The sequence below is a fragment of the Dendropsophus ebraccatus genome, chromosome 9, assembly GCF_027789765.1.
Source record: "Dendropsophus ebraccatus isolate aDenEbr1 chromosome 9, aDenEbr1.pat, whole genome shotgun sequence".
Taxonomy (NCBI): domain Eukaryota; kingdom Metazoa; phylum Chordata; class Amphibia; order Anura; family Hylidae; genus Dendropsophus; species Dendropsophus ebraccatus.
In genome coordinates this window covers 115,862,404-115,877,549 of record NC_091462.1, presented here as the reverse complement: position 1 = coordinate 115,877,549, position 15,146 = coordinate 115,862,404, and the positions used below count along the sequence as shown (strand labels likewise).

General features: G+C 48.7%; 1 protein-coding gene across 1 annotated transcript; it reads left to right on the top strand.

Moving 5' to 3' along the window:
• The first annotated feature begins 759 nt into the window (after positions 1–759).
• LOC138801626 (guanylate-binding protein 1-like) lies at positions 760–14,981 on the top strand. The gene is made up of 11 exons (XM_069984644.1): positions 760–842; positions 3,114–3,293; positions 3,384–3,511; positions 3,894–4,003; positions 5,018–5,205; positions 5,317–5,565; positions 6,901–7,181; positions 9,479–9,691; positions 9,914–10,016; positions 10,244–10,437; positions 13,303–14,981. The coding sequence occupies exons 2-11, from the start codon at positions 3,116–3,118 to the stop codon at positions 13,534–13,536; spliced, it is 1,878 nt and encodes a 625-aa protein (XP_069840745.1). The 5' UTR covers positions 760–842; positions 3,114–3,115; the 3' UTR covers positions 13,537–14,981.
• Positions 14,982–15,146: the final 165 nt, after the last annotated feature.

Here is a 15,146-nt window from a genome sequence, read left to right as displayed (position 1 = left end):
TATGAGGTTCTGCAGCAGCTGAGGTGTATGATGAGGTTCTGCAACAGCTGAGGTGTAGTATGAGGTTCTGCAGCAGCTGAGGTGTAGTATGATGAGGTTCTGCAGCAGCTGAGGTGTAGGATGAGGTTCTGCATCAGCTGAGGTGTAGTATGAGGTTTTGCAGCAGCTGAGGTGTAAGATGAGGTTCTGCAGCAGCTGAGGTGTAGTATGAGGTTCTGCAGCAGCTGAGGTGTAGGATGAGGTTCTGCAGCAGCTGAGGTGTATGATGAGGTTCTGCAGCAGCTGAGGTGTATGATGAGGTTCTGCAGCAGCTGAGGTGTAGGATGAGGTTCTGCAGCAGCTGAGGTGTAGGATGAGGTTCTGCAGCAGCTGAGGTGTAGTATGATGAGGTTCTGCAGCAGCTGAGGTGTAGGATGAGGTTCTGCAGCAGCTGAGGTGTAGTATGATGAGGTTCTGCAGCAGCTGAGGTGTAGGATGAGGTTCTGCAGCAGCTGAGGTGTAGTATGATGAGGTTCTGCAGCAGCTGAGGTGTAGGATGAGGTTTTGCAGCAGCTGAGGTGTAAGATGAGGTTCTGCAGCAGCTGAGGTGTATGATGAGGTTCTGCAGCAGCTGAGGTGTATGATGAGGTTCTGCAGCAGCTGAGGTGTGGTATATATATATATTACAGAGAGGTGTGTTTATGGTTTCCTAGCAGTGATATAATATGAGGCGGCGGCTTCTCCCTCGATCTTCCTTTCACTTTCACCTCCTCTCTGCTCTGCGCACAGTGTGTATAACGGTCGGGGATCTGTCGGTCTTTTCTCCTTCGGACATCGCGGGGTCACCCCTCCAGGAGTCTCCGGTAATCTCTCTCTCTGTCTCTCTCTCTCTCTCTCTCTCTCTCTGTCTCTCTCTCTCTCTCTCTGTCTCTCTGTCTCTCTCTCTCTGTCTGTCTCTCTCTCTGTGTCTCTCTCTCTCTCTCTCTCTCTCTGTCTCTCTCTCTCTCTCTCTCTCTCTCTCTGTCTCTCTCTCTCTGTCTCTCTCTCTCTGTCTCTCTCTCTCTCTCTCTCTCTGTCTCTCTCTCTCTCTCTCTCTCTCTCTCTCTCTCTCTCTGTCTCTCTCTCTCTCTCTCTCTCTCTCTCTCTCTGTCTCTCTCTCTCTCTCCTTGCTCACTCTGTGTTAGATGTAGCAGAGCTGAGTTTGTCCTGTGCATCACTACAGAGAGAGACGCATGACACCCTCAGCTCTGCTACATCTGCGGCCACACTGAGCTGCAGCAAAGAGCAAAAGCCATACAACATTTTAGTTTTTTTAGAAAAAAAAATTTGAAAAATCTTTTTGGAAAAAAAAAATGGAGTTCTTAGCAGACGGTTTGAAAAGATTTTTCAAATCTTTTTCCCCAAAATGTTATATGGCACTTGATCTTTTTGTTTTTTATTTACTGTTACTGTTTTCTATAGGGTTGATCTGTAGGGTGTAGATAGCGGTGAATGGGGGGGAGGGGTGATGTAACAGAGAGAGGGCAGCAGGGGGCGGCGCGGAGCCCTGTATACACATAGGTGTGGCCGCCATTGCTGCTGAACTTTCATCCCGCTCCTTTCACTTTCTCTTTAGACATTATTAACCCTTCACGTAAACATCGTGTAATGAAGATTTGTTTCGACTCCTTTTATCGGTGACATCAGATTGAGCAGAATTAAGTGAATGTCGGCTTTATCCTCATAGCGGTCAGGGCTTCATTTTGTCTTGTTAAAGGGGAACTCCGGCAGAAATCTTTTTTCTTTCAAATCAACTGGTGTCAGAAAGTTATATAGATTTGTAATTTACTTCTATTTAAAAATCTCCATTCTTCCAGTACTTATCAGCTGCTGTATGTCCTGCAGGAAGTGGTGTATTCTCTCCAGTCTGACACAGTGCTCTCTGCTGCCACCTCTGTCCATGTCAGGAACTGTCCAGAGCAGCAGCAAATCCCCATAGAAAACCTCTCCTGCTCTGGACAGTTCCTGACATGGACAGAGGTGGCAGCAGAGAGCACTGTGTCAGACTGGCGAGAATACACCACTTCCTGCAGGACATACAGCAGCTGATAAGTACTGGAAGACTGGAGATTTTTACATAGAAGAGAATTAGGGTCCATTTACACAGAAAGATTATCTGCCAAAGATTTTAAGCCAAAACCAGGAATGAATTTGAAGAGGAAAAATCTCAGGCTTTCTTGATCTCTGTTTATAGTCTGTTCCTGGCTTTGGCTTCAAATCTGTCAGATAATCTTTCCATGCATATGGACCCTTACAAATCTTTATTACTTTCTGACACCAGTTGATTTGAAAGATTTTGGCTGAAGTAGCCCTTTAATAAGTGCCTCCAGAGCAGCGCTCTCCACATGGTGCCAGCCAACCGGGCATGCTGGGAGTTGTAGTTTTGCAGCTGTTGGGGCGCACCTGTAGACATTCTCCATAGACTCAGCACAATTCGGCTTGGGGAGAAGTTCCGGCCCTGGTGCTGCTAGATGGCGCCTGCCAGGCCTCCCTTGTTTTGTGGATCTGGATCTGGTTTATGTTATTTATTCTGTATTTAGAGGCTGTTATGGCCATTTACTCCAACGTTAACCTAAGTGTCCGTTCTTTTTGTGGAATCTGTTTAGAAGAAGGACATAGTTGGGGTGGATGGGAAAATGTATTGTAAGCTGGGGGTTAAAGGAGAAGTCCGTCTGGGGGGGGGACATAATAAACTACACCGACTCACCTCTCCCTGTGCCCCTCCAGCGCTGGATCGCTGCTCCGGGACCCTCCACCGGGCTCTGGGATCTCCAGCAGAGTCAATGTCAAAACTGGGCTGATGGACTGGCCGATGGGGCGGGACACTGCTCCAGTCACTGATTGGCTGACCAGGCTGTCCATCAGCTGGCATGGGCATTTTTCCCCTCCCTATCATCACAACTCGGGGGGGATGCCTTCCGGCAGGGGTCACGCTGCTCATCGAGGGCACCGGGAAAGGTGATGCCACTGTGTGACATTAAAGTCTTTGTGCCGCACAAAAAATATTCTTCCAGATGTTTCTGCTATGACTGTGATATTGTATGACCATACGCCTAGTATAATATTGTCCCTGATTGATTCCTCCATACCTGAAGCTATGATGGACAGACCAGTGTGTCTGATCGAGAACACCAAGGAAGGAAAGCTGGTGGTGAATGCCAAAGCCGTAAGCATCCTTTCCAGAATCGGGCAGCCGGTGGTGGTGGTGTCAATAGTCGGCTTGTATCGCACAGGAAAGTCCTACCTGATGAACAAGTTAGCCGGAGCCAAGAAAGGTACAACACTAACTGATCCATCCTACTCTCATCATATATAGGCTCACACCATCACGGCCAATAACAATTTACTATATTTGACTCCGACAGGTTTTAACTTGGGCTACAATGTCCAAGCCGAGACCAAAGGCATCTGGATGTGGTGCGTTCCCCATCCCACTAAGACTAATCACACGCTGGTTCTGCTGGACACTGAAGGTCTGGGTGATGTGGAGAAGGTACGGTATATACCTGTGTATATATGAGGCCTCCCTGTAGAGGAGAAGATTTCACCAAAATGATAGGACTGAGGACCTTCTAAGGGATTCAGAGACTGACTGATCTTGACTGTACAGATCTTGACTGATCTCTTCGTTCTCCTCTTTCTTCATCCATCTGGTGTCAAGGTTTATCTGAAATCTTCTCAAACTTCTTAAAGGGAAAATTTAGAAAGATGTCAGGCGCTGTAAAATAATCTGGCTACTAAAATGTCTTCTTGGTTTTCTATTGCTGGTATGAAAGCTCCAAGAAAGAGCGGTCATTACAACCCTCGAGCCGGTTGTAAGTAACGCAAATCATCAGTTAAGACGGGACTCATTGAGAACACGCTTTCTTTTACAGGGAGACAAAAAAAACGATATCTGGATCTTCTGCCTCGCCGTCCTCCTGAGTAGCGCCCTGGTGTATAACAGTAAGGGCACCATCGACCAAGATGCTATAGACAAGTTGAAGTATCCTTCAAATCCACTATATTTAACAATGTTGCCCAAAACACCCTCCGTAGCTATGGACATAGCCCTGGTCCGGCTTATGGTTATTTCACATCAGCAACCCCCTCCTTAGGATCAAGCCCCTTAGGGACAGACTGTTTAGTTATATCCTAGTTGGCTGATCATATACTATTGATTCAATCTGCCAATGGTGTTGAGTGGACTTGCCGCACTGTTCGGGTTCGGCAATGTTCAACAAGTCTGAATACTCAGCGTTTGACTCCTGGTGACTGGAGGTTGGATTCTGCACTAGGGAGTCCTGGAAGACATGTATACAGCCATAGGCGATAGGTCTTAGACTGTATCAACGTTTTCCTGGCAGCCAACTTCTGCAGCCACCGGGAGCCAAATGCCAAGTATTCGGGTTAGAAGAGCGTTATCAAACCCGAACAAACAGATTGGAAAGTCCACTCAACATTATTGGTGAATTTTTAGTTAAAGGAGAAGTCCGGCCATTTTTAAAATCTGGCAGCGGGCAGGGGGGAATTTGATCAGGAGTTTGAACTAACCTTTCGCCGTTCCTGCGGTGAGCGGTGGGACCATTCTCGGGAGTCACATAGGGCTCCAGGATCTCTTGCGCTGACACGATACGAACCAGCTGATGGACTGGCCCCTCAGTCGGTCAGTGACTGGGGCGGGACACTGCTCCAGTCACTGATTGGCTGAGCAGCCAGTCTATCAGCCAGGACGTCATCGCAACTCGAAGGGAAAGGCTTTCTGGTGGGGGTCCCGAGGCTGGTCCCGCCGTTCACCGCAGGCACGGGGAGAGGTAAGTTCCTACTCCTGATAAAATACCCCCCTGAGCCTGCCGGCTGCCAAAATTTTAAGATGTCCGGACTTCTCCTTTAAATTGCTGGAGTCCAAGAAGCATAGTCCAGAAGTTCCTTCAGATAGTCAATAGTCATGAGTAATGGGTGATAGACCAGATGAACGTTATAGAACATTTGCCTGAATTTCCTGAAAAACTGTGAACAGATTTGTGGGAGATATTGCAGATCTCATCAAAGTGAAATCTCACGACAACGAGGACGAGGAGGCGGAATTCTCCATGCATTTTCCCATTTTCATCTGGGCCGTGAGAGATTTCCATCTGAGGCTTAATGTTGACGGGAGGCAAGTTACGGAAGACGACTACCTGGAGAACGCTCTAAAGCTGAGGAAGCGTAAGTAATAATGAGACGTCTGGAGGTCTCCATGAGACAGAGGTCCACCAGTATGAAGGTCATGGTGAGACTCATTCACGTCACTTATCGTTCTTATTTTTTTTATATCAGCGGAAAAAACAACCAGGGATGCGGATTATAATAGACCGAGGGAACGTCTCCACATGTACTTCAGGAGCCGCAAGTGCTTTGTGTTTGATCAACCATCTGCCAAAAAAGAAGATCTCCAGAACATGGACAATATCTCCGAGAGGGAATTAAAACCTGAATTTTTGGAGCAGACAAAGAGGTTCTGCGACTATGTCTTCCGGGAAGCTGAAGCCAAAAGAGTGATTGGCATGGTCACCGTTACAGGAAACCGTGAGTTGGTTCAGGGCTATAGGGGCTATGTCCACAAACAAAGGTGGAGATTAAAGGGGTATTCTGGCTCTAGAGATGACAATTAATGTCTTGCTTGGTGGTGGTGATGGTGGGAATAGTCACTTAACCCCCGGTTCCCCTCCACTTCTCCCCTACAGCATCCACTCACCTCCATCTGGCTGGAGCGATGTCCCATCTAGGCCAGTGATTGGCGGAGCCGGGGAGCAGCGGGGGACTGAGGCTCAGTAAATGGATTTTGTTTTCTATTACCACCCACCCTGCTTTAGTACCGTATGAATTTTTACACTAGGGCCAAAATACCCCTTTAAAATATTGTGACCACCTAAGAGTGAAGTACTATAGGCTGGTTCAGTCATCCCGATTCTCCACCGACAGATGAAGGAGGTGGAGACAGGAGTTGGGACTGATAGATTTTCAATTCAAACCCTTTGTTCTTGGAGAGATAAGCTGGCACCAGAGCGGCCTGACAGTAGCTCACCACTCCCCATAGGGAACACATAAACAGTAGTAGTAGAGGATTATTATAAGTCAGTTTCGGGCCCTGAGCTCTTGGGGGGCCCACGGCCAGCCAACATTTTTTATATTATATTAAGCTCTCAACGTGACAATTAGATCTGTGAAAACATGGAAATAAAGAAAATTCTGTGTCACTGGCCCTTTATGGACAAATTTACTAGGGTGGGACTCCCTACTGATCGGCAAATAGGGGCAATCTACAGGTTGGTGCCACCCATACCATGACCCCCCCCCCCCCCCCACTCCGTCCTGTAGCCTTTGCTTTTTATCCTGCCCGATTGTGTTTTACTTGTCATTTCTATATTTAGAGAATGTTACAATAGAGAAGATGTTACCCTACCTCCATTAAATGGGAACTCCAGCAGATTCTTTCAGGTCAATTGATGCCAGAAAGTTATTTAAATTTAGTACTTATCAGCTTCTGTATGTCCTGCAGGAAGTGGTTTATTCTCTCCAGTCTGACACAGTGCTCTCTGCTGCCACCTCTGTCCATGTCAGGAACTGTCCAGAGCAGCAGCAAATCCCCATAGAAAACCTCTCTTGCTCTGAACAGTTCCTGACATGGACAGAGGTGGCAGCAGAGAGCACTGTGTCAAACTGGAAAGAATACACCACTTCCTGCAGGACATACAGCAGCTGATAAGTACCGGAAGACTGGAGATTTTCAAATAGAAGTAAAATACATATCTATACAACTTTCTGACACCGGTTGCGTTAAAAGAAAAAAAAAATAGTACCCCTTTAAGTCATCCGATTACTTTCATTAATTCTTGTACATTTTGTTTTTTTTTTATTCAGAACTGGGTAAATTGGCAGCAATGTACACCGAATCTATAATGACCTCCAAATTTGCCTGCATGGAGGACGTGGCCCAGACACTGTCTGACATGGAAAACGCAGCGGCTGTCCAGGAGGCTGCACAACATTACGAGAACAAGATGAAGGAGAACGTTGTCTTCCCCACCGAAACTCTGGAGCCGTTCCTGGAGCTCAGCAGACGCTACGAGAACGAAGCGCTCCAGATATTCCTAAAAAGATCATTAAAAGACAAAGAGCAGAGATTCCAGCAGCAATACATGGTAAGTCTGACATCCGGGCAAAGACTTCTCCCTTCCGGAATCCACCCCGCGGCATTCTGCAGGACGTCAGGTCTCCGAGCATCTATTCTACTTCATCTCCAGCTGACGAGTTTTTAGGCTTGGAGGAAACATCAAGGCTTTAAAGGGGTTATTCAGAAATTTTTATTTTATTTTTTACTTCAAGGCTATGCTCCCACTTTTTGAACCAGTTTTTGAGCTTCATTTTGGTTTTCATTTTGGTCAGTAATTTTACTAATATGAGGATGGGATTAAAAACACAGAAAAAGGTGCAAAGTTTTCTGTTATAATAACTTTGGTTCAGAACAAAATAGGGCTCAAAAATGGCGCAAAATGTGGGAACCCGGTCTGAAAGTCCTCAGTCAGGGAGCTAAAACTACAATCACATGTACTCATCTGCTGCCGATCCCATGTCACTGCCATTCCTGTAAGGGCTGGTCCCTGGGGTTTGCCACATCCTGCTCTCAATCCCAACACACAGGAAGTGCCCGCTCAGCCAATCACTGTGTGAGGTGGGTCACTGCTGTAGTCATTGATTGGCTGAGCAGACATTGCCACAGAGAACAGGAAGTGCCGAGCATTGGAAACCTACAAGACATCAGAAATGTTTCTCAAGTGTTGTGACTCCGATCTACTATACTTTATACTTACGTTTCCACATAATACGCTTATTTCCTGTTATTTATAAGCCTATCAATAAAGCCCAGGAAGTGCCCCATACATGTTTCACCATAAAACAGTGGTGTCCTTAGGGATAAATTGGGCAATGGCCATATCTACTATAGGAGACGCTGGTTGACCTCAAAAAGGTCAACCAAAACACCATCACATGTCTCGACGTCAGTGTATCTAGGACATTGCCCCCTGGGTAATCAGGTATGCAAAAACACTGCAGAGACACCATCACGTGTCTCGACGTCAGTGAGATAGACAGACCTTCCTCCGCGAAGGAACAACCATGCCAAGGCATGTCTCCAATTGAGGAAACCACCTCAGCAAGGTATCCATCCACAGACAGCTCTTTCGAGGTTTTTGCCCCTCATCAGTGTGGAGTAGGTTTCTGGCTAGTGGAAGCAATGACTAGTAAGTGCATGCAAAAGGACGTTGACCTCAGTGAGATCAACCAAAACACCACAGAGACACCATCACGTGTCTCGACGTCAGTGTATTCTAGAACATTGCCCCCTGGGAAATCATATATGCAAAAGAACACTGCAGAGACACCATCACATGTCTCAACGTCAGTGAACTAGCCAGACCTTCCTCCGGGAATGAACAACCAAGCCAAGGAATGTCTCCAATCAAGGAAACCACCCAAGCAAGGTATCCATCAACAGACAGACAGCTGTTTCGGGTGTTTGCCCCTCATCAGTGTGGAGTAGGATTCTGGCTAGTGGGAGCAATGACTAGTAAGTGCATGCAAAAGGACGCTGGTTGACCTCAGTGAGATCAACCAAAACAACGCAGAGACATCATTGCGTGTCTTGACATCAGTGTATCTAGGAAATTGCCCCCTGGGAAATCAAATATGCAAAAGAACACTGCAGAGACACCATCACGTCTCAACATCAGTTTATGTAGGACATTGCCCCCTAGGAAATGCCCCCAGGGGGCAATGTCCTAGATACACTGACGTTGAGACATGTGATGGTGTCTCTGCAGTGTTTTTGCATAGCATATCTACTATAGGACCCACTTACAGAATACAGGATATGTCTAACTAGATGATAGAGAAATGTCCCAAATCCTTTCTAGATTGAGCCTGGAGCTTACCCTAAAAGGGATTCTCATCTCCACCAGATCCGGTCTGGTACAGCTGCGTCCCCTCTCACTTCTTGGTTTGGTGTGGGGGTGGGGCGAGTTATGGGGCAGCAGGACAGGAGGCAGCAGTGAATCTGAATCAGATTCTGAACGTATCACCCGCTGAGCATAGACTTCTCTCCGGGGCTTGTGGATTATCCCCGGAGACATGTGTAAGCGCAGTGGCAAAACTTACCAACTCCTGATGATCCCAGCTGCCTTGTGACATCTTTGCCTGGCCACCACTTTCAGAGCAGGGAGAGGTGGTCGGGAACCTAGGCAACAAGCTATCAACACTACGTGGACAGAAAGGGGCCAAAATACAAAAGAAAGCAATTTTGCTAATGCAAAACATTTGCGAAGTTTCTTCCTTTTACATTCTCGATCACCTAACAAAAGTTTAGGTGATGAGAAGACCCCTTTAAAGATGAAGAAATCAGCAAATAATTAAAACCTACAGTTTGTGTTTCTTCCTACAGGAACTGATAGAACAGAAGAAGAAGGAGTTCTGTCTCATGAACGAGGGGAAGTCTCGGGAAGTGTGTGAAGCTCTGATTAAGAAGCTTTGTGGGGACTATGAGGGAGCTTTATCCAAGGGGTCATACACCATCCCTGGCGGCCATGACAAATTCAGGAAAGACTTAAAAGAGATAGAAGACAAATATCACCTGGAACCTGGGAAAGGCCTTCAGGTTGGTAGAAGAAGTTGTGTCCAACATGTGTGTAAAGTTTTCCTACAATGACAATCAGATCTTCTCCATCATTTGTGCGGGACGTGATAGATATGACCACAATACTTTGACAGCTATATCTAGTGACTCCAGTAACACTAAGCTTGTGGTGCGGTATACATGGGCTTGGTGTTCATTATTCATCCAACAGTTGTCATATTTTCTAAACCTTCATTGGTGTAGGCTGAAACTGTGCTGAAGGAATACATGGTGTCCCAGGAATCCATCGGAAACACCATTCTGAAAAGCGATGAAGCTTTGAGTGAGAAAGAGAAGGAGATAGAAGGTGAGGAATCACTTATATTGTTGAGTTTGGGCGTTGAGTTGGGGCCCTACATGATATGTCCAGTCTGGTGTATACGGGTCTATTACCCCTCCATACAACCTCCATAAATGAGAGATCCTGTGCAGCGCACATATTGTCTAGAAGCATGTGTAGGCATACTGGGATCCCATGATGGGATAGACCTAAGAGTCAGATAATATATATATTCTCCGTTCTTCTGTGCGCAGAGGAGAAGGCGAGGAAAAAAGTTGAAGAGATGGAACAAAAAGTGCGAGAAATGGAAGAATGTCTGAAGAACCAGAAGCTTGAGGACAATAAGATGTCTGTGGAGAGGAACATGGAGGGGTTGTTCGAAAAAATTGCGGAAGAAAGAAGATTGATGAGGGCTGAAGTACAACGTGTGATTGCAGAGAAGGAAAGGGTAAGGCCTGGGCTGGGAAGCCTCCCCAATCCATGGTTCACTGATAAAGCTCATTCTCTCCCGGCTCTGTGCCACATGGCTGAGATGGCCTCATAATTAGTGTTGGGCAGACTTGGTGAACTGTTCTACGAACCTTACCGCTTGGCATTTGACTCCCGGCGTCTGGAGGAGTTAAGTGCCGCCTTAGGGCTGCCAGGAGAATGAGGATACAGCCTATGGTCTATAGCTGGATCCATGTTTTCCAGGACTCCGTAGGGCAGCATCCGACTGAAGTTAAATGCTGAACGTTTGAGTTCACAGAGCATTGCCCAACTAGAAGAGTTTGGCAAGTCCTCTCCACACTACTCATAATGTAACTCCTATGGTGTCAACCCAGTGCGATCAGTCAGGGTCTGAAAACCTGGACCCCAACAAATCAAAACTTTTTAGGTAGCAAAAACTTTTTATTTTTTTAAACTCAGTGACCTTCTTGGTTGGTTTACATATATTCGGTGGTCCGACATCCTTCTTATGATGACAACTGTTGCCACAACTGATGGCAAAAATGCATCACTTCTCCTTTTTTTTTTTTTCCATTAAAGGGAACCATTCACCCCGTGGCCCCCGGCAGAAACTGACATACAGTGACATAAGGGTCAATATACTTACCACATCGCTCCCGGTCCCGTCCCGGATCCCGTTGTTGACACGGAGAAATCGACGATTCTTCTTCTCGCGCCCATTATGGTAATGAGCACCGCCGGGTCCGAAGTCCAGCCTTCTCCCCGCCTCCGACACTTGATTGACGCCGGGTCTTCTTCCTCCTCATCTTCTTTCTTCTCGCCGGATCCCGCGCAGGCGCCGTGACAGTCGTTTTCGGCGCATGCGCAGTTCACAATTGAAGCCGCTCCACAACTTCACTGTTTACTGCACGTGCGCCGATTGGCTCGAACACATATCCTGTTTACCGCGCAGGCGCAGAAGAGGTGACGAGACCATCACAACGGCGCCTGCGCGGGAATTCGTCAGAAGACTGAAGACTGAAGACATCAATCAAGTTCCAGGAGGCGTGGATGGGCGGCGACGAGAAGAGGACCTCATGAATAAGTTGGACTCGTCCGTCGATTCCTATGGACGTTGGACTCATCTCAGCTCATTACCATAATGGGCGGGAGAAGAAGAATCGGCGATTTCTCCGTGTCAACAACGGAATCCGGGACGGGACCGGGAGCGATGGTGTAAGTATATTGACCTTTATGTCCCTGTATGTCAGTTTCTGCCGGGGGCCACGGGGTGAATGGTTCCCTTTAAGGCCAGAACGCAACTTATTTCTTAGTCCATGAGGTGTGTCTTCCTGTAAAGGACCCCTCAGCTGCCTCCTCTTCTACCAATCCAGTGTAAATCCATTACGCCAGACCCCTATTTTAATCTACTGTCCTGTGTCGGTTGAGTGTTGGGAGACCCCCATATACTTTATACTTATGGCCAAACCCACCTCCTGCGGCAGGTTCATTCGACAAAGCAGGGCCGTCTTATCCATTGGGCAGGGTAGGCGGCTGCCCGGGGGCCCTTGCGTCCTAGGGGGCCCCTGCCCCCTGTGACATATCTGTATTTTTAGCTTTATAAGACGCACTTATAAAACTAAGTGCGACCTATAAAGCAAAGACGGCTCCCAAGCAATGCTGAGCACCGCAAGTAAGCCGTCCTGCCCGCCCCCTGTATTGCCGCTCACTATGCATATGCATAGTGAGCGGCCCTGAGCCACCCCCTCCGCCCGCCCCTTCTATCGCTTCTCAGCTGACAGCCGATCAGAAGCCCAGGAAAGTGCAATGAGCAGCACTTTCCCGGGCTTCTGATCGACTCAGCTAAGCGGCGATAGAAGGGGCCGGGGGTCCCGGAACTCACCTGTCCGCCGGCCCCAGCAGCTCCTCTCCCGGCAGCGCGCTCCCGTCATCCTCCGGCACAGGCAGCGGGGTACAGACGCTGCCTGTGTCCTGGATGTGTCGTGCAGCCGGACACTTCCGGCACAGGCAGTCTCTCTGCACCCCGCTGCCTGTACCGGAGGATGTCAGGAGTGCGCGCTGTCGGGAGAGGAGCTGCTGGGGCCGGCGGACAGGTGAGTAACTGGTTTGTTGTTTTGGGGGGCACTGGCTACTATGGGGGCACTGGCTACTATGGGGGGCACTGGCTACTAGGGGGGGGCACTGGCTACTATGGGGGCACTGGCTACTATGAGGGGCACTGACTACTATGGGGGGCACTGGCTACTATGGGGGCACTGGCTACTATGGGGGCACTGGCTACTGTGGGGGGCACTGGCTACTATGGGGGCACTGGCTACTGTGGGGGGCACTGGCTACTATGGGGGCACTGGCTACTATGGGGGGCACTGGCTACTATGGGGGGCACTGGCTACTATGTGGGCACTGGCTACTATGGGGGGCACTATATGGGGGGATTGGCTACTATGGGGGGCACTATATGGGGGGATTGGCTACTATGGGGGGATTGGCTACTATGGGGGGCACTATATGCAAAGATGTGGGGGATTTGATGGAGGCGGTTGGGGGGGGCAGATTCGCACCTCTGCCCAGGGGCCCATAATACTGTCTGTTAAGACGGCCCTGCGACAAAGTGAGTAAGGACCTTAAGACTTTGGTCACGGCATGTTTCTATAAGACTCTGTTCGCACCACATTTCGGTAAGGCCTAGTACATGCCACATTTCTATAAGATTGTGACCACAGAAAGCTTTGCTTCACTCCATGATCACATCATGTGCCGATAAGACCATGTTCACATCTTGTTTGATTTATATTCCCAGTATTATGTATATCCCTAGTAGTGATGTCTTACTGAAGATTCACCATTCTTCTTGTTGGTTCAGGAACAGGATTTCTATGAGAAACAGGGATGTCAGAAACAAGCCGACATGTACCGAGCGCAGATCCAAGACCTCCGGGACAAGGAGAACATACAAGGGCCTGCATGGTACACCCCCATTGTAGACACGTGCAAGAAGGTGGCCCAAGCTGTATTTCCTGCGGTAATCGATGTGGTCGGAGTCGTGCTCCAGGCTAAAGTGGAAAAATTTGGCAATTCGCTTCTGAAGCCAAAGTGACCTTTCCACCCCCATCCATCTGTATACCACAGTGACCCCCTCACCCCCATCCATGTGTATACCACAGTGACCCCCTCACCCCCATCCATGTGTATACCACAGTGACCCCCTCACCCCCATCCATCTGTATACCACAGTGACCCCCTCACCCCCATCCATGTGTATACCACAGTGACCCCCTCACCCCCATCCATCTGTATACCACAGTGACCCCCTCACCCCCATCCATGTGTATACCACAGTGACCCCCTCACCCCCATCCATCTGTATACTACAGTGACCCCCTCACCCCCATCCATGTGTATACCACAGTGACCCCCTCACCCCCATCCATGTGTATACCACAGTGACCCCCTCACCCCCATCCATCTGTATACCACAGTGACCCCCTCACCCCCATCCATCTGTATACTACAGTGACCCCCTCACCCCCATCCATATGTATACCACAGTGACCCCCTCACCCCCATCTATGTGTATACCACAGTGACCCCCTCACCCCCATCCATCTGTATACCACAGTGACCCCCTCACCCCCATTCCCCCATCCATGTGTATACCACAGTGACCCCCTCACCCCCATCTATGTGTATACCACAGTGACCCCCTCACCCCCATCCATCTGTATACCACAGTGACCCCCTCACCCCCATTCCCCCATCCATGTGTATACCACAGTGACCCCCTCACCCCCATCCATCTGTATACTACAGTGACCCCCTCACCCCCATCCATCTGTATACTACAGTGACCCCCTCACCCCCATCCATCTGTATACCACAGTGACCCCCTCACCCCCATTCCCCCATCCATGTGTATACCACAGTGACCCCCTCACCCCCATCCATCTGTATACCACAGTGACCCCCTCACCCCCATTCCCCCATCCATGTGTATACCACAGTGACCCCCTCACCCCCATCCATCTGTATACTACAGTGACCCCCTCACCCCCATCCATATGTATACCACAGTGACCCCCTCACCCCCATCCATCTGTATACCACAGTGACCCCCTCACTCCCATCCATATGTATACCACAGTGACCCCCTCACCCCCATCCATCTGTATACCACAGTGACCCCCTCACCCCCATCCATATGTATACCACAGTGACCCCCTCACCCCCATCCATCTGTATACCACAGTGACCCCCTCACCCCCATCCATGTGTATACCACAGTGACCCCCTCACCCCCATCCATCTGTATACCACAGTGACCCCCTCACCCCCATCCATGTGTATACCACAGTGACCCCTCTGATGGGGTAGGAATTACTCTACATATCGCAGAAGGCCACACATCCAATGGACGGTAAAGATGGTCTCTCCTCTCCGGAGAGCTCCTCATACCCCCCCCCCCCCCCCCCCCCCCCCTATTTTATCTGAAATTGTTATATTCCCATTTAAAGCATGTGCAAAAGAAGTAAATTTGCAAATATTCTTACATTGTCCTGTTTTTTTTTGTGTCTAGAGCTGGGTGTCTCCATGGTTACATGTGTCTCTATGGTTATATGTGTCTCCATAGTTACGTGTCTCTATGGTTATATGTTTCTCCATAGTTACACGTGTCTAGGATTATGTGCCTCCTTGGTGATATGTGTCTTC